General features: G+C 37.6%; 1 protein-coding gene across 4 annotated transcripts in view; it reads left to right on the top strand.

The window, feature by feature from the left end:
* Positions 1-26,004, top strand: part of LOC139963689 (uncharacterized) — a 61,195-nt gene that overhangs the window by 29,207 nt on the left and 5,984 nt on the right. For 2 of the 4 annotated variants that reach the window (XM_071964940.1, XM_071965023.1), the window contains 5 exons: positions 19,579-21,177; positions 22,160-22,393; positions 22,709-22,951; positions 23,646-23,707; positions 25,408-25,674. In XM_071964940.1, the coding sequence (XP_071821041.1) occupies positions 19,620-21,177; positions 22,160-22,393; positions 22,709-22,951; positions 23,646-23,707; positions 25,408-25,674 (2,364 nt within the window). In that variant the 5' untranslated portion in view covers positions 19,579-19,619. Of the gene's footprint in view, positions 1-13,579; positions 14,324-16,699; positions 16,995-19,578; positions 21,178-22,159; positions 22,394-22,708; positions 22,952-23,645; positions 23,708-25,407; positions 25,675-26,004 lie in introns of those variants that run through there. The other 2 variants (XM_071964780.1, XM_071964859.1) reach the window with 2 other exon arrangements.

The raw sequence follows: 26,004 nt of genomic DNA, 5'->3' as shown, positions 1-26,004 counted from the left end.
AATGCATAAAGTATTAATCTACTCTACACATACATCAAGTGCTCATAACATCAATTCTAGCTTTTTTAGACCACAAATGATTCAAGATGCAAAGTTTTGGTGCAAAACTGTTTTGGTATGTATACTGTACAACACTGTATCATACTCCCCACTATTGACCCTGAAGTTGAAATATGATCCATCCCATTCAAATATACCAAAATGTCCACAGTAATGCCACGTAATGTCCATCTATGAAACTAGTACAACAAAGAAAACTCTATAGACTACTGGTTACCAGACCAAATAGTCAGAACATCAATTCTTGCTTTGTTAGACCACAAATGATTCAAGATGCAAAGTTTTGGTGCAAAACTGTTTTGGTATGTACAGTATACTGTACAACACTGTACCATACTCCCCACTAATGACCTTGAAGTTGAAATATGATCCATCCCATTCAAAAATCAAAATACCTGTATACCAAAATGTCCACAGTAATGCCACGTAATGTCCATCTATGAAACTAGTACAACAAAGAAAACTCTATAGACCTACAGTAATACTGGTTACCAGACCAAATAGTCAGAACATCAATTCTTGCTTTGTTTGACCACAAATGATTCAAGGTGCAAAGTTTTGGTGCAAACCTGTTTAAAAATTATATATACTGTACAACACTGTATAATACTCCCCACTAATGACCCTGAAGTTGAAATATGATTCATCCCATTCAAAAATCAAAATACCTGTATACCAAAATGTCCACAGTAATGCCACGTAATGTCCATCTATGAAACTACATAGTACAACAAAGAAAACTCTATAGACCTAATACTGGTTATTGGACAAACTCATGAGTGATTGTCCTATGCAAAATTGGGCGAGCGAAACTCTACACTTGTAACTAAAAATCTCAATGTCTACTATCTAAGTTCAGGAAACAAGAACATAGTTGCACATAATCATAGTCACACTTCACAATAGGCCTATCAAATTTTGAAATGCAAACTCAACATTCTTGAAGTCGTCCTCATTCAGTGTCAATGTTGAATAGTATTGTAGATGATTCTGTATCCCCCACACGCACAATTGACTTCCCAATAGTCAAACAACACCCGGGCTGTTGGTGGTCATCAGTCAATAGTTTATTTGCTGCCATGATGTGCTCTTCAGGCATGCAGGGATTATAAGTTGCAACTACCAGCTTTCAACAAAATAAACTTGTAAGCGTTGGAAGGTTTCCAGTAGAGGTCCCCATTGGAGCCCATGCATGTTTATTATGTATAAATACAGGGTTTCCACCACACTATGTCCCGTACGTCACATTTTGTCCCGTACGTCACATTTTTAAATTTGATAATTAGATTTGCAGTGAATATTATTTCAATTTTTTGGGGATGGATATTGTTGAGCAATGTTCTTAATTAGAACTTTACAGAATATCACAAAAAAAAAAATTGTTCCTCCATATCAAAACTTGAAAAAAGTGCTGAAAATTGTGACGTACGGGACATCAGTATTTGGACACTAGCTAATTAGCATATTTAATTAATGAACCCCCAAACATAATATGTCAAAATTATTGGAAGGAACTGTGTATCATGTCCCACATAACTTATATTCAATAAGTTCATATTGCTGGCAGCGAAATAGGATTCCAAATGTCCCGTACGTCACACTGCAATTTGAATTTATGCAAATTAGCTGGCTGTAATTGTTTGAATAGGGAAAAAAATTCAAAGAAATTATGAAAATCTGAAACTTCAATAATTCAGCTTTAACATGACACCACATTTAGGGTGTTTCAGTAAAGTTTGAAATTTGGCTTCTAGGGATAAAATAGCTTGGACCTGCCCTACATTAATGGAGATTTACAGTCAGTGGTCGGATTACATTAGTGTGATCATGAATTTGGTTTCATACAGCTCGTTGTACATACAGCTATACACTTACTGAAGAATGTAAGGTGGTTAATTGTGGTGTCAATATAGGTCTGTATGCAACAGTATATAATATTTTTAATTATATTGTGGCATTCATTCATACATAAAACAAATTAAAAAAGTTCTTTAAATTATGAAGGTTTAAGTTCATGATCTTTGGCCTCACTCTAATTAAAGCCTAATATTTGGGATTTTTTAAAATTTATTTTATTTATTGACAGGCAGGTCTCTTACAAAACTGCATTCTGATCTACCTAGCTTATAACAATTGACAACAATTTAGCTCTGCACCCTCTGTATCACCCTTGCTCTACCTGCCGTAGGTTGTATAAACTTGCAGAATGTTTATCCCTTTGGGCAATGTATACATACATGTACAAATATCTCTGGATTTACTTCACTTGCTCACCTGTCTCCCCACAACAACTGCACTCTCGCACTACCATGTCTAGAGCAATCTGGTGGCCTTTTATGCACCGCCCTCTACCGGTGACCGGCCCATTCTGGTCTAACCCCCCCCCTTCCTCATACTACCATCCAGAGTGTCGCAAGTCCTGGAATCCACACAGCAGTCATATTCCATTGATACTTAGCAGGTCACTTCATGAAGATCTGCGGAGTTTCCTTTAATTTTGGGCGTTTTTGGGAACCTTTTAGTTTTTTCCTGTGCTGTTTAACCTAGTGGTTTTGTGTGGGTACCGGTTCCCTATTTTGCATCTAGGATCCCTTCCTCCCTCTCTCTGGCCTTTCTGGCCATTTGTCTCACGATTTTGATGATTATTTCCACGATACTCATAGCCTTGAAAGAAGTTTTCATATTCCTACTGTTGCCATATATGTAGTGCTCAACAAAACATGAACATGGCGGTATCTGAGTGAAGTTTGAACATGTCGAGCGTTGCTTCTCTCGACTTCACTTTATAGGCCAGCTTATAATCACTTGTGTGCAAGTATGGTTCTCATCAACATTGTAATGATGAAGTTTAATTGGTTAATATCGATGCTAAAGGTATCAGTTTGTTACTATTACCATCATCTTCGTCATTGTCACCGTCTCGTTTGCGGCATACATCAGAAAGTTTGCTGAAATTACTGCTTTTTTTTTGCCCTTTTATACAGCATCAATACATTTTAACTGTTTTTTAGGTGCACTGTTTGAAAATGTCATTAAAAATGGTTAAATTTAGCTTCCATACTAGATGTCTAATACAGTTAATTATCATGTGGAAATGATATCGTTAAAACAGCTGACTGTGTTTCATGATGGGAGGGGGGGGGGCAAGTTATATATAAAGTAAACTTACTTTACACATGCATACAGCAATATACATTCCAAAATCACTTGTAAGTAAGAGAGGTAGAATTTGAATCATGAAGACAATACTTTGTAATTGAGTTTACGTAGAAATGTTTAAGCCTCAAAAAGGCAGAGAATTTATGTGTTCCCTGGCAGATATGTCGATCCAACGAAAAGGGAATAATTTATAATCACGAGCCTTTGAAAATGCTACACAAAATTGAACACTTAATTATTGCTCGAACAGAAACATGGGTGATATGTACTGTAGTACTGTGTGAGGATGTAGCACATGGGAACAGAGTCACAGAAGTGTAAGTGTTGTATAAAGACATTACGAGTCTAATGCAGTCTAATATGAGATGTGAGGATTTGCATAAAATTTGCATAATATAGTCTTATTCTGTATTACATTATATATCTACTTAATTCATTCTTCCATTTACCATATCCATAATCTATAGAACAAATTTATGCAAAATCCAGTCTCCGTAGCCTACTGAAGTTGGTAATGTTGATTTACTTTGCTCCTCTCTTACTGTACCTGTCTCCCACTCCACAATTGTAATTTCCTATTTACCTAACTACACATTTGGAAACGTTTTAGCACTGCGCCCTCGCTCCCTGGGCAACGCCCACTAATTCCTCCTTCCGTATCTACCAGCCGGAAGTATACTACACACATTTTTTTCTGCAAAATTATATATCTGCTTAATTCATTCCTCCATTTACAGTCTCCACAATCTATACAATGAAGTTATGCAATCCGGTCACCGTAGCCTAGTGAAGTTGGTAATATTTTATCACATGCTGCATCCCCCAGTGACAGATTGCTTGGTCAGACTTCCTCATGCTCTTTCCTCTGGCTACCGCCCCGCCTCCACACTGCAGAAAGCATGATACATAAATCTTTATGAATTATTAACTGCATACTATTTTAGAATTGTTTACGTTGTTCTATAGATGAAGTCCAAAGGTGATTATAATCACTGACTAACATGTAACTAATGTTAAGCCCTTTAATTAGTCATTGATTCAAATGCTTTTAATTTCAGAAGAATATTGTGAGAAGTAAAGCTACTGTAGTTTAATGATTTCACATTTCTTGTTTACAGTGCACTTTCAGGGTAGGTCAAAATCCAGCTTGACTTGTAAACATTGGAGCATGATCTCTGCTTTGATATATGATTTCCAATTTAAACATGACTGCTGCATGATTCATTAATGATACATCCAGGGAGCATATATCTGTGATATTAGTAAATATTTAGTCATATCATATAATTATAGTCTCAATTAGAAACTGCTATTTTGGGTAACTGTATTTAAGAATTAAAATCAGCGCATTTTTTGTATGAGCTTTACGCTCTGGACAGAGCTGTTAGAACGGCTGGGACTGGTGAGCAAAATATCTTAAATTGATTTTGTTTGACAGCTATGTCAATGTCAGTGAATATATGTTTTCTGATATTCACACATACATATTGTACACTATATGCAACAGTGCTTTCAGAACATACTACATACCCTTTGAACAATAATAAAAAATAAAAACATACAGGAAATAATTTAGTGTTCAAAGTTTGCTCAACAGCTTTGTAGGTTCTCAACTTTGTTTTAATATAAAACATTATGGTTCCTTTTAGAACTTCCTGCATACAAACCACTGCTGTACAATCTTGTACTTATATAGCAATTTGCCCATTTTGGGATGCTATGCCAGATAAATTGTACCCTGGAACATACAGTACTGTAATGATGTTTCTCATATGTGTACAGTACAAGCATTTTTCACACTGCTACATGTCCAGTTATTAGGTCTGGAATTATCATCTACTGTACAGTATGTTTCAATTTTTTTTCCTGCATTGCTTGTTTGTTTTGTATCTTTGGATATTCCTACATTAATTGGTAAAGTGAGGTTATTTCTTTTGTACATGTTGTATGAATAAAAATTTCCAGTAGATTGATGCAAGCTTGCTTGATTTGATCGTAGAGCCCTTTGGTATAATAGTCCATATTCCCTGTAGAATGTGCGTACATATCTAGTGTTTATATACTGTATAAAGTGGATCACTTGACATTTTAGTTAAGCATACATGTACTTAACAAACTTAGTACAGTACATACTTTGATCTAAATATATCTATCTAGATATGGACAACAGTGGCTGTTTACCAATGTGGTAAAGCAATCAACATTTTAAACAGTGTATAGTACATGTAGATTTGTGTACATATTAATCTTTCTCCTGATTAAATGTGCAGATGTCTGTATCCAATGAATTTTCCAGATATCAGCTCAGCACTAGTGTGTACGATTGATGTGTAGCCAACGTTCAGTATGCTGTGTTCGCTTAACCTGCAGTACTAATACATATAAATGAGTTGCAAATCAACCGCTACCGAAGCATGAAGTGGCTGCCTGGGTAATGTTATGCCTTTTAAGCCATCTATCATATGTGTTAAGTCATGACAATTCAACTTCATGCGTGAACAGATGTTCAGGTTTCGAGTTCAGTATTTTGGCTAAACAGGCAGTTTCACTCCCTCTGAACTTTGCACGGTTTCGAAAACAGAGGTGATAAATTTGTTCATGTGCTGTTACAATTATGACCACTGTATCCACCAGTAGGAACTCACTACTAGATGCAGTTGTCTGTATCCAATGAATTTTCCAGATATCAGCGCAGATATATTGTGTATGATTGATGTGTTGCCTACAGTACGTACAGTATGCTGTGTTCGCTTAACCTGCAGTACTAATACATATAAATGAGTTGCAAATCAACTGCTACCAGAGCATGAAGTGGCTGCCTGGGTAATGTTATGCCTTTTAAGCCATCTATCATATATGTTAAGTCATGACAATTCAACTTCATGCATGAACAGATGTTCAGGTTTCGAATTCTTTATTTTGGCTACATAGGCAGTTTCACTCCTTCAGAACTGTGCACGGTTTCGAAAACAGAGGTGATAAATTTGTTCATGTGCTGTTACAATTATGACCACTGTATCCACCAGTAAGAACTTGCTACTAAATGCAGTTGTCTGTATCCAATGAATTTTCCAGATATCAGCGCAGATATATTGTGTACGACTGATGTGTTGCCTACGTATAGTATGCTGTGTTCGCTTAACCTGCAGTACTAATACATATAAATGAGTTGCAAATCAACCGCTACCAGAGCATGAAGTGGCTGCCTGGGTATTGTTATGCCTTTTAAGCCATCTATCATATATGTTAAGTCATGACAATTCAACTTCATGCATGAACAGATGTTCAGGTTTCGAATTCTGTATTTTGGCTACACAGGCAGTTTCACTCCCTCAGAACTGTGCACAGTTTCGAAAACAGAGGTGATAAATTTGTTCATGCGCTGTTACAATTGTGACCACTTTATCTATCAGTAAGAACTTACTACAAGTCAGCCACCATGTCATGTCAGCTGCTTTGCACAGCATCAATTGGGTAAAGACTTTAGCCTTGTTCACATTACCCTCTGGTATTCCATCTCTAGGTAGATTGGAAGGATGATTAAGAGGGGGAGGTGCCACAGAAATGGGAGGGCCGTGTGTACTGTAGTTTAGATATGAAAGTGCACATACTGTATGTAGTGATGGAGACAGGTATGCAACAACCTACTGGTTTGGGCTATTTTGTTACTCGGTGACTCCAATTTTCACTTTCATCATCTTGTGGAGGGTCCGGTGACAAGGGGTCTGCAGGGAGGAGGTATTCCCATCTTGTGGAGGGTGTGGTGGCAGGGGGAAGGGGTATACGGGGGAGAGGGTATCCCTATCCCCTATGAGATAATTGTTATAAGTTGGAAAATGATGTGATATGCTGCAACGTTAAAGTAATTTCTGTTCTGGCATTATGCACTCTTTTTTCCCCCAACAAATAACAAGAATTTTTTTCCCTTTTGAATTATTTGGCAGCCTTCCACAATTTTGTTTTGTTTTTGCACCTCTAAAAGGGTTAAGACCCCCCTCCCCTGCACTTTGAATACCAGGATCAAAGGTATCATGATACAGTGTGACTGTGACATTTAACGGACTTCTTCCAACTTACAACATTTGGGAAACTCTGTAGGGAGCATCTTCCCTATGGACGTGATTTGTATCACATACAGGAATGGGAATTCCAGGAAAAACATGCTTCCTATATTGAAAGCACTTAATCCCGAACTTGAATCAATATCTTTGAAAGGGTTGACCCCCCCCCCACACTTTGAATACCAGGGTTCAAAGGTGTCATGATACAGTGTGACTGTGACATTTAACCAGGTAGTTGTTCCATAACAACTCCATGATTTAACATGTAAACGCACTTCTTCCAACCTACAACATTTGGGAAACTCTATAGGAGGCATCTTCCCTATGGACATGATTTGTATCACATATAGGAATGAGAATTTCAGGAAAAACATGCTTCCTATATTTAAAGCGCTTAGCCCCGATACTTGAATCAATGTTACAGTATATGAAAGTTAACTGAACCAGATATAATCCTGACAATCATTTCTAGGCATTCTTGAATACCAAAGAAGAAGAAACACATATATTCAGCTTCATGTGGAATCCGTTGCAAAGAAAGAATACAACATGATATTTTTGAAATGTATCCAACCATGTGCCATTATGTAGAAAACCATGTTCCTAATAATGGTCACCCAGTGTACCTTGTGACATTTATACTTTTGATTGCTCTTTAAATAGTTATAAGTGGTATATATTGTATTCTCCTGCTTTGTTGTCTGATATTATTACAGTACATATGATCATACACCTCGTTAATGCACAAACGTGAAAAGTTCAACCCAACGTTAAGGTCGCTTATTAGAGGTAGGGTCAATGCTCTTTTCAAGCTAATTCAAGCGTTCCTTGCCCCCCAGGTGACTCACCAAAGATGTCTGACCACTTGAAGTTACTCATATTCCTAATTAGCCAGAAAAAAAAAAAACAATTCTATTCTCCCTCACATTAACCCCTTTCATAGAATATCTCTGTGATGCATGTCTGCATTTAAGTTCAACCACATATGAGTTAAGAATTAAAGCCATAGATACATTTATTGTTCAGGTTCTGATTAAGCAAGAAATTAAAGTGACGTTGAGTGAGCTTTTTATCCGAGTATACTAGCGGTGGTGTTACATGGAAGTGAGGCTACATACCGCAACAGTTGCAGGGGTAGACTAGAGTACTTAGACCAGAATGTAATTATTATTTGAACTGTGTAAAAGTAAGTTGGCCTGATGTTTCGATCCTAGCAGGATCTTCTTCAGAGGCTAAATGACAGAAGCTAAATGACTTGTCATTCAGCCTCTGAAGAAGATCCTGATAAGATCGAAACATCAGGCCAACTTACTTTTACATTTTCTCTTACACAGGCGCTTTAGTGGATAAGCAGCTTGCTAACAGTTTTGTTTCATATTTGTTAGTTAGACTGTAATATATGTATATATCTGAGACAAAGAAGGAAGAACCACTGTAATAAATATACTGTAGTTTGTGTACAGGTCTATTGTACAGTGATAGTGTGTAGTCATGAATTATGCAATGTTACTGTACAATACCCATTTCGCTTAATGATATGTATAGTGCAATAAGGAATGCTAATTTAGACAAAGAACAAACACACACACATCTGTGTAGGCCTATACATATTGAATTAAGAGCTGAAATATGCACATGTTTGTATAATATATATTGTGAAGGAAACTGGGTATATGTTGTTAAAGAACATTGTAAATTTTCCTCATGTTATTATATACTGTATATGCATTATTTATGCATAATTTAAGTTTATATTTGCCATTTTACATTTTGGGCATTTCATTAGACTATATACTATATATGCACTTTATGCAGACCTGATGTAGAGATTTATGACATTCACTGCCATGCATCCTGTCTGCAAGTAAGTTTTCAGCCAAGGTCTTCATTTCTCATATTTTGACAGAATTCTCACGTAGAACGTCCGTCCTAGGACACTTAACGCAGAATACGCACAAATGGGCAGAAGACATGTTCTTCAGCATATTAGGATCTAGTACTTTGAATTATTTGGAAAATTCACTGCCTGCGGTCATCAGTTTCGCTGACTATAAATATCTGCAATGTTTACTGTGCAGTTGCTATGTTTGAATGCTATACAGAAGATATTTCGTCCCATCGGTTATGTAAATTATTTAAAGCAAATAAAAAGAAGAAATCTGGATTTATAATTTTATCAGTCTTATCAACAGATTTGTTGATTTTGATTGAAAAATAATGATGTTACTTTATGTTCTTTGCTTTTGATATGTTTAATTTATAAAGTACCTTTTTTAGGTTAAAAGTGTCTCTGAAAATCTTAATGTTAAAAATATTACCGTTTGATGTGCACTAGCGTCTAGTAGACGTGAAATACTGCGAAATTAATAAAAACATATTACATTTCTCGTTATTTAATTAGTAACAAGAGAATATCAGACTGGTGGGAATGTTGAATAAAGACCTGTCATCATTGCCCCAAAAAATTTAAAATCTTGATCTGACAAAAAAAAAAAAAAAATGGAGATGAGTTATTCTCAAAAAGCTGGAGATTTTACAGAAATGTTCTAACATCTTGAAAATTAAAGTTGCCATTTTCAAAAATCTGCTTAACTTCATTTTTACCAGTTAAAAACATTTAAAAGTGAGAGGATAATTAAATGTAAATGATGTGTAAGACCATAATGATGCACAGTCATGGTAAGTATCAAGGCCAAGTTGGCATATATATATTAACAAATATCCCTCCACCACCCCTCCCCTGTCCCCGTTTTTTTTTTGAACAACTGTGTTGACTTAATTAGAGGGGTGATAATGTTTGTACAATACAATACAGTATACTGTACACCATGCATGTTGTACAGCTTGCCTTTCGATATTTTAGAAAATGAAAAAATTAAAATGATTTCCTTATTCCTCATTTGTTGCGAAGAATATGAAGACAAACTACGAAACATAAAGTATGCATACTTGAAGTTGTCAAAACAAATTTGATTTCCTTAGAAAGTTCTATAAATATCAGTTTGCTTGCATATCAAGCCAAACACTTTTGCTAACAAATTGAAAATTTGTTGGAATATGTTCATCTGGCTTTTACATTTGTAAGTGGGAGGAGGTACAGCAATAAATTATGCTATTTTACGTAATTGAACGTCTGATGTGTAAGAAGTTTGCTAAGTACTACAGTGGTCTGGCTGATGTTCCAGCTTGATTCATCATCCAGCCCAGTAAACGAATCATCGTCGTAGATACGTGAACACACTGCAGTAATGTCGAATGGGGTGCCTTTGCCTACCTCAGTACTTGAGAAAGTGGTCAGATGCTGGGGCATACACCCTCGTCCGTCGGACGGGGATGTTAAATGGCGGTCCCGGGAGCAGGAATGTGAGCGAATTCACACCCCTGCCTCGAAATCCTCTGAACACTAATCGAAAAGAGAAGGCTTGAAATATGCCGGTGTTTATCCAACATCTAACATGGATAGGATCTCAAATAAGCTACTGTGTGAGGCTTCCTGATTCATAAACAAACTTAAACTAACACAGATGGGTTACTTAATAGTTTAATATCCTCTGTGCAGACGAAAGAACAGAAACTAGGTATGCATTGTTTTGTTTTCTGAGTACTTACCTTTATTAGGTCCTTGACCTTTTCTGATATAGATCAGTGCAAATTACTAGTCACGATCACCCCCCTCTTGCTTAGTTTAATGAAGTTACAGTACTCTGGTTAAAAACTCGATAAATTTAACATGTCATGCAATAGTGTGTTTTTTCCGCCTGCATATTGATTACAATTTTTTTTTCATTTTACCTGACCCCAATCAGTACTGTATGTTGTGTTAATGGTATGAGGAGGTCATTGACCATCCTTTTCCTGGAATTTATTTTAGTTGAAGTTTATACCTGTGTTTATTATCGGTGCCAAAGTGTTCCTTTACAGGTCTACTGTAAGTGTGAAACAGTGAAAGTAAATTTGAACTCAATGAATGATAGTGCAACTGTACTTACCAAAGCATTGCCTGATGATTAATAATAATAATAATAATTGGGAAGGTTATTGTTGTTTAGGTCATTCACCTTGGCCCTCACAGCCTTTATTAGTGTCATACAGAGTTGCATGGGTGGGTGGATTAGTTCATTGACATGGTGAAAAAAGCATTAAAATGCATAGTATATGTGCCAGGTAAGGGTTGATTCATTGTGTAATATAGCCTTGGTTGTTTGAGAGGTATTGGCTATATATTTTTCATTTTTGGCTACTACATTAATGCCTGTTCGTAATGTAAGTTTATGTGTAATATAACAACTGTACGGTAATTCGTTGATTCCATTGCTACATAAATTTTTCTCAGCATTTGATTTGGTGATCATATCTGTTGATCACCAAAATTGTATGATAATATAGCAATGAGAAGACATTTTAAATTGTTTTGTAGTCAGTATGGTACTGTACACTGCAACTGTACTGTATCGTACAGCACTGTACTGTACAGTACTATACAGTACAGTACTATACAGTACAGTACTATACAGTACTATACATATGCCTATTTCTGCTAGTTAGATATGAAGAACATAAACACGTGAGTAGTTTGCTAACATACATAGGCCAGTAAAATATGACATGACTTTCGTACCTATTAGAGTAAGCCCAGTTTTACTGCTTACTATCAGTATATATGTGTATCATTTGGGCTACTACCATTAGCCTATCCATATACACTAATATATTCTGTAGTACAGGAATATGCTAGTGGGAACTTGAGTTTATAGCATTTTAAGGCTTTTACATTGGTTAGCAATTTAATTGAATTCTAGGCCTGTGTATTTTTTTTGCATTAAAATTTTAGACATTACAGACTATTGAATATCAACAGCAAAATCCTCAAATATGTCAAAATAGTGAAGCGACCTTCGACATTCTAATGACCCTCATACTGTCGGCTAACCAGCCATTAATGTCATTAACATAATGAGTAGGTAATGTACATGTATATCTCACACTAATTACTACAGTATACGTAAATGGTGCTAAACTGATTCATAATGAATTATGCAATAGATCTGTATGAGTATTCATGACTTCTTAAATTGGAAGTCATAGGGACTCTGCCAAATCTATATTTAGTCAAGATATATAGCGTACTACACATGTTTATGTTAATGTCATATTTTACAGTTAGATGTGGGGGAGGCCTATTCCAACTAAATATGATCCCACTGTTACGGTGGGCTTCGTAGTCAAGTTGCAGAGTTCTATAATGAACTCTGTGGCTGGCATATAGTGTCTGTTACAAATGCACAGTGTGGGGTCCAGTCACTGACATTTCAGATTGTTGTGCAATCATAGATAGGTTATTACTAGTTAAGCAACTCAGAGAAAAATAATTAAGAGCTTCCAAAATTTTAATACACGACTGAAGCCCATGGTCACTTTTGAGAATTATGCAAAGAGCATCACCTGGGATCCTGTTTTATCCCCGGTGAGGTAATAAGGCTGAACTCGTACGTGTCGATAAATTTAAGGAAAGCAAGTTGCATCAACAACGAACAGGACTTGAGAATTTATGCAACCATGAAAAGGTCACACTGCTTGTTTACCAATCACTGTGAGCTAGGGCTTTGTCCAGTATGTTGGAATATATACTTCTGTGCCTGTTTATGGGGAAGTGAAAGTGCCAAGTCAAGTATCTCGGGCTGCCTAATCCCAAGAGCGTTTACACTAGTTACAGTCTTGATCGCCCTTGCACATTGAAAGTTTGAAAAGGTTCAAAATACCCTATTATTTCTTTGATAGTTATAAAACAAATTAACAAATGATGTAATTTGCACAACATCTTGCTTATTGATAAATTGACCTTTGACCTCTAAAATCTGACATGAAATGATTGTAATGGGGAATAGAGAATTATGCAATCACCAACCTTGATTGAATGACCTTTAACCTTGTGGCTTGACAAGGTATACAGTCATACTACTCACACATAATATGTTTAACTACACTTATGTAATGATAATAATAATAAAGAAGAAAAATAGTTGAATGGAGGCTACAGCAAGATTAACACCCATAGAGCAAATACATTGAAATGTCTTGTATTTCATGGTTTGCATGTTAACCTCTGTATGCCCTCTCGTCTCCAAACTTAGTGAACCAAACCCACTAAAAAAAGGCCAACGTTTTCTACGTAACAAGCTCTTTGGCAATCCGTTCCGACAAAAGGGTTTTCTTTTGCTTTCCTAAAGCAAGCACATCACAGAATAACAAACTACATGTTAACAAGTCAAAGAAAGAATTTTTAGATTCCTCTGAACTGCACATGGAGGATGCATCATCATTTTCCCAAGGTCAAGAAGAGGTTGCACAATGTCATTGTTTTTCCAGCGAGCTAGAGTATGGTCGTGACAACCTTCAACTACACAGACCTTGGCGACCTATATAAGACCATCATTGATAACCTTGCATGGCCATTTCAACACATGTATCACAGCAGACAATATCCAACCTTTGGTGATAGTGATTCACACAAGCAGCCTGCTGCCTGTCAAGCCTCTGTTGTATTTCAATTGTTCCGTCATCACGCATTGTTTGACGATAGACAGAGGTGGAGTCGCTCTCTCTCTCTGGCTGGATCAATACTTTCATTTCCAAAACTGTTTTTGAAATGGAGTGAAGTCATTTCATTGACGTTGTGTCGAAGAGATGCCTTGTTGTTGTGTTCAGAGGAAGAGATTATTTTTTTCTATTGTCTGTGGTGTTTTTCTAAAGGAAGTAAACATTAGCAGCTGTGTGAAAGCAGAGTGTGTTGAAATTTAGGGTAACTACTGCATTTACCTAATATGAGTTCAATTGTTGACTCATGCCTCAGAAAATAAGGCTGACAATTTTATCGGCTCGCGTGTCTGAACGTGTCATTTTTGCAGCGATCTGTTCTGTTTACGCCGGCTGCGAGGAAGGAAATTCTATATATGCCATACAAGGAAGTGTCTTGTAAACTCTGATTATTAATATGAATTTTGTGGGAAGTGTTTGTAACCCGAGTGTATCATTGGGACATCGAGGTAATTTCTTCACAAGATTTTAATTTCAGTATATCTTCGTTTTTGTCGTCCTCTGTCCCCTTTCCTCCCCCCCTTTATTTTTTTCTTTTGGTGTCATATCGTAATATATATATTTCATATTTTTCCCGTCTGTATTGCATAAATTTTGATTTTGGTGCTTGAATCATCTTTCTGCCTTTTATGGCGTGTTTTGATCATTGGTTATAAGGGAAGTCTTTTTTGTACTAATTTTAGCATCATATATATAATTATTTAGTGTGAGTCATCTGAATAATGTTTAGCTTCCATGTGTCCTCCTGTTATAATTAGCAATAGCCTGTTAGCTGACTGATCAACAAATATTTGGGAAATATCCCTTAACAAATACAAACACTCATGGTTTGTCAACAAGAGATCCAAATCTGTCTCTTACGGAATACCAGTACTCATTTTGGAGTTTTATTTTATTCCATAGATTAGGTCATAGGTCATTTTTTAAGTTTTCTTTGCTGTACTATGTATATCACTCACAGTTGCCTGTTGTCTCATGAAGATTTTCGTCTTTCGGGACATGATTTGTACCGAAATTCTGGAGTAATGTAATGTGCACAGCAGAAGATGGTAATGGATCACGCTAAGAATCTAAAACACACTCATAGATGTTTGTGTCCCCGAGTAAAAGGTTACTGAGTTTTCTCATTCTGCTTAAAATTCTAAAGTGTCCAAAATTGATGATAATAATTGAACATGGCAGCACCACATTGATTATGTATGCAGCAATGTTTCCACTGAAAAAAATTCTCCATGCTATATATAAATACATGTATCATACAGGTCTTACTTAAATCTTACTGTAGTACTGCCAGGGCCAACAACTATACCTCGCAACAGACATGTCATGTTCTTGAACAAAACAAAACACAAAGAAAACAGAAATTCATTATTGAATTCCCTTCAACTGTCAAGATTCTGGGGCCTGGACACAATTCACAGTATTAATAAACACATTTAAACAATATTAATCAGAAAATGTTAAAAATGTCTGTACTTATAGCTCATTTCAAATAAAAAATGACAAAGTCAAGCATAACAAACTACCTCGTTGCTGGATGTCATCGAAACATCATCAAAAAAGTTACTTAAAAATGTGCTCCATTGTCAGAATTCGAAATGTAGATGAATTGTGGAGGAGGAATTTTTTTTTTTTTAAATAAAATCAAATTGCGATTTGATAATTCTTAGCCTCACCGTACATGCAAACTGGTTCACCTATTGCTAAAACCTTTTGTCCCCATTTGTGAAATCCGTTTTCCAGAGAATTCACTTTTCAAGTTTAAATTTTGTGTATTAATTACATCTTGATGTACTGTACGTAGATCACCATCAGTCCCAAAGTTCATTTTGATACAGTTTTCTTTACAATCAGGTGACAAGTTATCAAGACTGGCTTTTGCAGACTTTCATTAAAGTTGTTTAGATACTACTGGTATATTTTCAGTGATGAAACCAGTACATACTGTAAATGATGCTAGTGGTAAACCAGTACATACAATAAATGAAGCTTGTGGTAGCAAGGAGAAACTGAAAGAGAAGGGCCATATATTTACTTCACTCCTCCCTTAACCTGTCTCCCCTATAATAGTTTTCCTACTTCCAGAAAATGCTTTTAGGCAAACAGCTCCAATCGAATTTAGTTGATATTCAATCTGCACAGAAGAGGAACGATGTAGACACTTTGGGTGGTAGAATGAAAAGGAAGGGTATAGAGGGGGGGGGGGGAAGGGTTCCGACCATAGAGGGCGCAGAGTGTTAAAAAGGTTACCAGTTATTCTAGACACGCTAGAACGAGAGTGCTAAGGTTGTGGGGAGACAGGTTAGCTGGACACTCGTAAATATCCAAACCAGTACATTTTGGAATATACAGTATATCTTCACATGATTTAGTTGTCAGTCATCACATAGTAAATAGTATTAAAGACCACTCCTCTCTCACCCATCCCTTTGGATGCTACTACACTACACTTTCCAAATTACTTAGCCTATTAACTGGTAACATTTTAGCACTTTGCCCCCCACTCACTCACTCACTCAATCCTCCCAAGGATTGTTGGAGTTTGTTTGTTCCATGAATCATATATCTAAATATTTATGTCATCAAATAACGGATCCTCTATTAGATCCTAGTTGTTATCTATCCTCTTGTTACAAACCAGGGATATGGAGACAATGTCAATCTTGGAGGAGCTTTTTCTCAACATGTACCAACTTAGTAGTTGTCAACAAGGTGACTCAAGATGACACAAACCATGTTCACACCTTTGTTACAACACGCACAATTACACCTGCTTAAATGAATTGGCTGTTACACAGTGTTGATTTCAACTACCTGTGGGGGACTCCCCTGTGGAATGTATTGATCCTGTGTTGATCTCTGTGGCTGTATTTAGCTTGTGAGGTCATCGAGGTTCCTATTATGATAGTGTACCTACTGTTATAGGTCTGTATGGTGTTAGATGTTATTATCTGGGATTTAGGTGTAACACACATCAGTCTCAGTGAAGAAGCCAAAGGGTGAACAACTGAAGTACAGCTCTGTACCCAAAGATACTTACATTATATAAACCCATACATGGTGGAAAGAAAATTATTGTGATGCGGCTTGTTTCCGACAGAGAACTGGATTTTGAGAAAGGTATTAGATAAAATTGTCTGTCTGTAGAAAGGTATTCTGTATGAATGGATTTTAGAATTGTGTTTGCTTTTTGTGGTAGCCTATATTTATTTCTTACTTTGTTTTTCTTTTTTTTGTGCTCGTTTTTTGTGTTTTCGCACTGTTGTGAAAAGGTTTGTTAAATGCATACAGAATTAATTGCCTTGTGTACAAAGAAATTAAGAATATTTATGACAATATACTGTACTTCTTATCATATATAAATTTAAATTTATACTGGAATAAATTTAAAAAAAAAAAAAATAGAATCACTTGAATCTTGAAGTTTAGATACTATTTTGGGTTTATACAACCTACAGCATCTATTTCTATTTACTTGATGATTTTTTTCATCTTGTTTTTTTTCAAGTGTACAAATGTGATGCTTCTCCAGGGAAGCTTTTCTTTTTCTTTCATATTACATTTATTAATTGTTTTTTAGAACTGTTTCCTCTGTTTTCACATGGGTAATTATGAAAAATAAAAGAAAAAGATAAAAGAAAGAAGAAAGTATATAAAGAAAATGGACAAAATATGACAGAAGCTCAAACTATTAAAAGCTTCATTTGTTTTTTAATGCTTCCTTTTCAAAACCAATTTTCAAAGATAAAGTGAGCTTCTTGAGCCGAGACTGCCATAGTTTTGTAGTAGATGACACGACAGTGATGCACCTAGAACAGTTGGCACCCGGGGGATACCCCCTTTGTCATCCTGTACAGGGGAGGTGTTTAAGGGGAAATTTTTTTAATGGAAGGAGGCTTAGATGTAGAATGGCGCTATCTTTGGCAAAGCTTTAAACTGGTTATTTTTTGGGGGGGCAGCTATGGCATGGCACCCCCCACTGGTACCCATGGCGGTCAAACGAATAAGAAAACCACTGTGCATCGTATTATTTTGCAGGTTGCAGTCTTAATCCTATTATTTTGCAATACCTAAATGTTTATTTTTACTCCATTGCAGTATTACTCAGTGTGAAATTGTCTTTTTTTCTTCTTCTTTGTCCTTTGCTGATGAAAAAAGAATTTAACTTTCCTTGAGAAGGCAGCTTCATGAATCAATATTTGATGTTAGTCTTGTTTATTGCGCAATAGTCTCGACTCGGGGACAAATAACCAAGACTATACCGTTGCACGTCGTGGTTAAATAATTAAAAAAGTGGTAGCTTTTCTGATATAATGTACAAACGATATAATTTGCCCAGTTGTATTACTTATCACACGTACTATTCGATGAATACCAGCACCGTTCAGAGAATCCTTGTGAAATTTATTGCTCCTGTCTCTTTGGTAAACACAGATTACTTAGAATAACAAACAGGGTTGTTTGTTTAACTCAGTAGGAGAACATCATATGTCCTATGTATTCATAGGCAAGGTGTGAGGGTTATATGACTTTGTGTAGGAAATAAGGTCATACAGTATTTCATATGCATTGACAGTATAGTATATAGTAGAACTGCAGTTTAAGATTATTCAGTGTTCAAAGGGATTATTGTTTAAGTGAAGCCTATTTTAGAGAAATATTGCTTGATGATATCAAAATTCTGCCAAGACATATCTTGCTTTTAGTGCATCATATACCATGAAAGCTTTGGACCAGGAAGATTGTAATAAAGTCTATCATGCTAAAAGATGTTGCAAAAATTAATAAAATTTTAAAATAAAAAGCAGTTTTAGTTACTTATGACCATTTTGGCATATCTAGCGTCTTTTGTTTTACTAATTAAATTCCATATACATGCTTTCAGTGTTCATAAACCATGGTCACGTTCCAGATTATTATGCAAATTAGCCTTTCAGACGTGAGTGTTGTGGCATACATGGGATCTGACCTTGTTGACTACAGTAGCTTTGAATGCACACTGATCCATTTTAATAGTGGTGAAGTAATTTATATTCGATTTTGTATGGCATTTCATACTACAATAATTATATTTAAGTGTATTGTTTAATTGCCCTAAGCTGTTTGATATCATTCAAGAACTCTGTATATATACATGCAATTCAATCACCAGTCTTTGTACTGTAAATGGATAGGGAAAGAAAAGAAAACACATTGAGCAGTGAAGACTTTTTCCTATGTAGAATAATTAAGGGTCAGTGTAATCCCACAGAAAATGCTGGATAAAATAAGGAATTTTACTTCCCTACTAACTTCCCTGTCTCCTGACAAATCTTGCGTTCTCACTGTAATGTTTTCTAGAGCACGTGGTAAATTTGCTTTCACCTATTCTCTTCCGTGGACCAACCCATTCTGGTCTACTTCCCTCTTTCTACCATCCCATTCTGGTCTACTTCCCTCTTTCTACCATCCAAAGTGTGTAGAGCTCTTGACAACTGTTGAAAGATTCCAGTGAGTTGTGAAGGTTTTTACCAAAAATTATCAAATAAAAATGTAAGTTTGGGCTTGAAACTTGGGAAAATAATGAAAAAATGGTCAAAATATGCTGAAAAGTTCCATTTCATCTCATTTAGAAGCACATTTTCTCTGTTTCTTTATTATTTAGCATTGGTAAATAACTTGACTTAACCCTTTTTTTTTTTTCATATCTACCATCTTCTTACAGATTCAAGTAAAGTTTGGAGGTCCCTTAGTATACCATTAGTTATGGCTACCACTCCAGACATAGTCGTAGGGGCACAGACCCCGATTAGGACCCCACCGACAGCCACGATGGAGTCCATCACGGGGCTAGACGACAGCATCGAGTTCATGGACGCTGGGGACATCACCCCTCCGATAACTACGGAGGTAGACTGTGCAATAGCTTCCCCAGCGGATTCACCTCTGTCTTCAAATTCGGGAACATTAAAGGCTCGGAAGTACAAACCCAAAGATAATTCCCCCAAGGCGGAGAAGACATGCCCCTCCTCTCCCAAGGTACCCCACAGTATGAGGAAGGAGAGTAGTCTACCGCAGGTGAGAGCGGACACCGTTAAAGTCATGGAAATGTTCCTGAAGAGAAGGAGTAAAAGTTTAAACGATGCAGTTCTAACCAAAGAGTACTTTGAGAGGGAGAAGAGGCGGAAAAAATCCAGGCCCACCAGGAACACGGTCACCGTGGTGCAGAGGCAGGAAATACGAGAGGAGACCAGCGAAACGAACGACAAGACGGAGGTGAAACTGAGGGACAGGTCGGAGCGAACGGTCTTACCTCGGGGCCACGAGAGTTATGTATGGGCGATGGAAAACACATTAGAGGTAGAGCTCTCGGGGGCTGATAACATCGCAGACGACGAGCTCTCTTCCCCAGAGGTGGGGAAGAGCAGGTCCGCTCCTTCGACATTGCGACTCCACGTTCAGAGAGTCAGCGAGGCAGAGATTGAAACTCTAGAGAACGGGTCTTTGACCCTGACCAGAGATCACCAGAGGAAGGAGAGGAAGGATGTCAAGCGAAAGAAGAGCATTCTGGAAAAAGCCAAACGGATAATGCGGTCTCCCAGCACGCAGAGGAAGACGATTGTCGTTGCAGACGAGGACAGCTATTCCCCATCGTGTGCAAAGGAAGAGGTCCACTCCGAGATGAAAAAGACAGGGTTCACTTCCAGATTAAAACGGACATTCAGTCGTAAGGACAACAAGAAATCTAGAGACGAACCGTCTCCGAGGGGCTCGCCGAGCACCACCGCTGAGCGGAACAAATCCCTGGAGAGAAACAAGAGCTCAGAGAAGAGAAGTTCGTTGGACAGGAAGAAGACGTCGGACGAAAGCAAATCGTCGGAGAAGAACAAGTCCCTGAATCGCAGCGAATCCAAAGACAAACACTCGAGGCGTTGGCCGTTCAAGAGGCGGTCGAAGAAAAACGTCCCCACCCCGACCGACGAGAGCGCCGCGGGGGCCTCCGACTCGGCCTCCATGCGGGATTGGGCCTCGTCCAGCGACATCAGCAGCAATTACACTCTTTCATTAAACGAAACCGAACGTAGGAAGATGGTGATAGACATACGGAGGGGCATCCACCTTCGCAGCTCAGGTAACTTCAGCGATTCTCAAATCTTGTACGGTCCGATCCCTCGAAGCGAAAGACCTCGATCTGTTCCTCACGGTCTGAGGGAATCCAACGGCTCGCTAGCCTCTTCAGAGGGCTCAGACAGAAGGACCAGTAGACCGACCTCCTTAATATTCAGAGAGCGCCGGGCTGAAAGATCAAGGAGGGGTCTAAATGGTAAGATACCATCGCAAATTTATGCAAATGTTTTATGTTGTCTCGATATCTTTTATCAAGTATCTGAATATTTAATACTTTTTTCGGGAATGGGTAGTCAAATGTGGGCCCTAAACGGAGAGGTTTTGAAGTGTGCATTTTGCTTTTCACAGTTGATTTTTCTGTATTTTTCAAACACAAAGATTCGTTGAATGAGGTCACAATGACCCAAGTCTTTCTTTAGTTTCTTATGCTTCTTCTGACATTACACAGTCTTGGGTCACAATGACCCAAGACTTTCTTTAGTTTCATTACACAGTCGTTGCTTTGTTTTTTGTGGAGGTTAAAGGTCGGTTGAGGGTCATTACGTTTTAATGTATGAAAACAAATGAAAGCTCACAGTAGATGTGTTGTAACTTGTTTACTTGATATGCAGATTGTCCTATGTGAGTACAAGAATTAGCTATTTTAAGCTCTGAGGATCAAAGGTCAGGAAAGGTTAAATATTAGAGGACAAGGTCTGAAAATGTTGTAAACACAGTAACTTGAAAAGTAAAGCTTTGATGGATGAGCTTTCACACATGGTATGTGGATTCACCTCATTGACTGAAATAATCCTGATTTCTCTATGGAGGTCAATGTCAACAGAGGCCAAGGTCTGAAACTTTATAAACATAGTTTCTTCACACGTGTTGCATACTTTGGTATGTGGATTGCAGTCATCGAAGATTAAGTGCCTGTTCTTTTCAGTGGAGGTCAAATGTCATTTGAGGTCAACAGAGGTCAAGATCTGGAAACCTTTTAATGACAAATAACTTTATAAGTAAAGCTTGAATGAACTTCACACATATGAAAATCCACTTTATCACTGTAAGGTACAATAGTTTTACCGTAAATGTTCTCATATGAAAGATTGCAAGGACCCACTATACACCTCCTGTTGGCTTTCTGGTTCTCAGTTCACTGTATCTCTGACATATTTGACTTTCTGTTTTCTCGGTAGATGTAATGAACCTGGACAGCACCACCCCCGGCCATATACGAAGAAATGTCCATACCAGAGAGCTGGAATATTCAATGTCTCTGTCGATGGCCAGTGATCTGGAAGCGCAAGGTCTGGAAGAGGGCAGCAGAGTCCAAGGCGAGGAAAACACCGGGGACGAGGACCCATCTAGACGAGTCAGTCGAACAAGTCTGGGGAGCAGCTGGACCAGTAGTACTTGGGAGGAGAGTGGAGGTGAGGATGGAACTAAACATATGAATACCACAGTGCTTCCAAAGAATGCTCTAAAAGCAGGCTATCGATATCAGCTCCAACTTAAACTCTATCAGACAAATTTGGCAAAGAAAACAAAGTTCATCCCCATCCTCCCCCCTGCCCCCTACCAGTTCCTTCTAGGCACAGTAGAACACGGTGCTAAGGTTGTTGGGAGACAGGTAAGCTTGTCACTCATAAATATCCAAACCAGTAATTCTTGGAATATATATCAATTTTATAAATATTTCCTCCCTCCATATGTTTAATACTACTCGTCTTCTGTGTTGTCTACAGCGTCTGGTAGCGACGTTCCGTTTGAGCAGAGATCTGTCGACGAGCAGGAAGAGTTCTTCAAGAGGATAGCCGACAGACTGGCCCAGATCGGGGACCAGGTGGTACAGGAGTACCATTTTGAATCTGATACCGGTGGACGAGGGGAGGAGGCAGGACCGAGCCAGGCCAAGGCCAGTCTGTTGGCGGAAGAGTCCCGGTCCCTCCGTGGCAATGGTGCTTCGTCCGGAGGAGCCTCTGGGTCAAGTAAGTACCGTGTGCAGGATTCGGGCTATGCTTTATGATATGACGCAACCCGGTCAGTCGGTCATTGATGGATGATGCCTTCAGTCAGATGCAAATTTGGAATTAGTTACATGATGGTGGGTTTGAGGTACCCTGCCTTGCGGTGATGGAATGTGCAGCTTCTTTTGATACGTATGGGTTCAGAAGATGTGTGGGAGTACTAGTCGTATAAGCATCACTTTCATTGTTTTTAATATATGTGTAGCTTGTAATTATGTATTGAGTACCTGAATTAGGTAGTTTAGGGAAAGGCACGGAAAGGGAAGGTAACCCCTTTCTTCAAATTGAAATCTAGTTTGGGCTTTAGATTATGTTATTATACAAAAATTAAAAAGTAAAAGAATGAAAAATATAGTATCTCGTTGAAATTGGTCATGTGTGATTTTTTGGAATGAGTGAAAAACAGAAAAAAAAACGACGAATGGGGGTTGTCGTGGCAAATCGACACGGAAGAAATGTTCCTACGATCAAAGAATGTTCCTTAAAAGCCAAAACTAATTTGTAGACAAAGTGCAACAGTTATACTGTAAAAGGCACTATCTGCAAATATCTTTAGCCTTGTAAAAAAAATAATTTCCCCATCAATAAACTTTTCATCACGTTTTTGGGGGATTTATGAAGTTTCAAGACTATTTTTCTCTCTTTCCACCTACAGCTTCGGACTTGAATGATGCCATAGGGAGCCGCATCAGAAGGACGGTAGATGGAGTTTCCAGGGTAAGACTCACAGAGGAGGGGGATCCAGATTTCAAATGTTACTTCTTTTAAAGGCATTGAAGACTCGCCCCAAACCGCGTGCCCCGCTCTGAAAAAGTTACCTTTCCGTTGCTTGCAAGTGAAGTTTTCTTCTTGGCGCTACAAAATGCAGACAGTAATGAAAAGTGATACCTTGTCTTCTTTTATCTAGACCTGAGATGTCCATGCTGCTATGTACACTGTGTTGTGGGTATGACCGTAGTTGTATGTATTGACTGTACACTAGTGTCAAATTACCGACGGTAGCAAACTGTGTGTGTATATTCTGGGATCGATGGTGGTGTCTATAAACAATTCTGTTACACCTCATTCGAAACTAGGTCAGATACCCGGATTAGATGTTTCTTTGTGCGCAAGTCTTCACACCCTTTAACTTTATCCGTCTCCTCGCTAAACCCTTAGCCATGATCACTCTACCATTTCGAGAGTGAACTTGGAAACTGGCTTTTAGCGCTGCACACCGTTAATAGCGACGAGTCATTTCCTTGTCACTGTGTACCTAGAGGTGTTTCTTAAATTGTGGATTTTAGTCGTCCACAAGGATTTCCCATCTGGATGAATGGTTTGATGTACACCTTCCATTTTGTGTCTCAGAATATTTGTACTTGTGGGCCCATGTAGTATCATTTTCCTTGTGGGGATGAGTTCTTCAGGGGACAGGTTAGCCCATCACTCTTAAATATCCATTACAATGACAATGACAACAATATATTTCAAGCAATTTTGTACAGTACATGAAAGTTTAACAAAGTATAAACAAATATTTTGATATACAATATAATCTAGACAGTCAGGTACATAGAAAGAAAAAAACATTCATCAAGATAATTTATATACAATATTTAAGCTATACAAAGGCGCGGAAAGGAGAAAAAAAGAAGCACAATGCTTATAGAATGTTTTCCCATTTGAATAATATAAATATATACATATACTGGAGAGAAATTGGTGAAAGGAATCAAAACTCCCCCAAAAATTAAATAAATAAATAAATAAATTAATAAAAAGACATAAGAAAATGAATACCTGATAACTTGTAAGATGATTTTCTTAGGGGAGGGGGAGGGGGGGTGGATTTCTTTGGGAAATTACCCTTTAAACAGGTGATGTTCATCGATAAATGTGATTGGACTATATAGTTGTATACACAGGCGATAAAGTCAGTTCCTCAGATGCAACAGAACTCTCAACAATTGTCTAGTATAAAACTCTGACCAGTAATCAACTTGGACTTTTGGCTTGCTTTCTGGCCCAAAGAAACAAAAATACGAGTTGCATTGTCATGTATATATATATATATATATATATATATATATATATATATATATATATATAGTAACTGCACAATTACATTGACTTACTTCACCCTGTGTTTGCAATCAGTTTCCTTATGACAACAATGGAGTTGAGAGAGAAAGGTTTAAAAACAGGAATTGCTGGATCTTTTCAGGTACTTTTGCATATTCCAATGGCCAATTTCTTAAAAACCAAAAATTGATACTGGAAGCTGACATCCACACACAAAATTTCAAGCCTCGTCGAACAATCACGACACGTTCCATGCTAGAGTTCCGCTAAAAATCAAGTCTTGGTTGCTAAATTTTAAAGATTTAAAAATTTAAAGAAAATGCTAATGTAAAACTTTACGTTACACCTTGCAGGGTCGGAACCAGCCCATACCGACGGACATGATACGTAGGGTAATCTACGACAGTGCTTATGTGACATTCCAAGAAGCTGTGCAATCGCTCATCAACAGAAACCCTGGCATGGAGGAAATATCTCAGTTAGCGTTAGTGTTCCATTTTACCAAACAGGCCTGCAAGTTAGCCCAAGCCTTCGGCAGGAAGGCAAACTCCATCAAAGAAAACAGTATTAACTACATCGGGCATAAGTTTGCCGCTTGGATCGACAGCCAGGGCGGTTGGGTAAGTCTTCGCGGCCTTCAATCTGTCTCTTTTCATTACATTTTCATATAATCACCCAGAAAAGAAATAATATAAAAACATTTGTGGAGAACAATTTCACAATGGTTACAATATTGAATCAGGTGGAACATGAAGTTGATTAGACTATATCATTATTGGTTACCTACTGATAGAAGAAAAAAGAAAAACAATTGTAGAGTTACTACTCATGGAAATTTTAACACTTCTATTTACTACCAGGCCATTGAGAACTGTGCTTGTTTACAAATAAGTAAAATGTGGCAGTGAGGGAAAATGCTCGTGCCAATAAAATTGTTTTTAAAAGTTTTG

Source organism: Apostichopus japonicus, chromosome 1 (genome assembly GCF_037975245.1).
Source record: "Apostichopus japonicus isolate 1M-3 chromosome 1, ASM3797524v1, whole genome shotgun sequence".
Lineage (NCBI taxonomy): Eukaryota > Metazoa > Echinodermata > Holothuroidea > Aspidochirotida > Stichopodidae > Apostichopus > Apostichopus japonicus.
The sequence above is the reverse complement of the archived record's forward strand: the minus strand, read 5'-3'. Positions and strand labels throughout refer to the sequence as shown.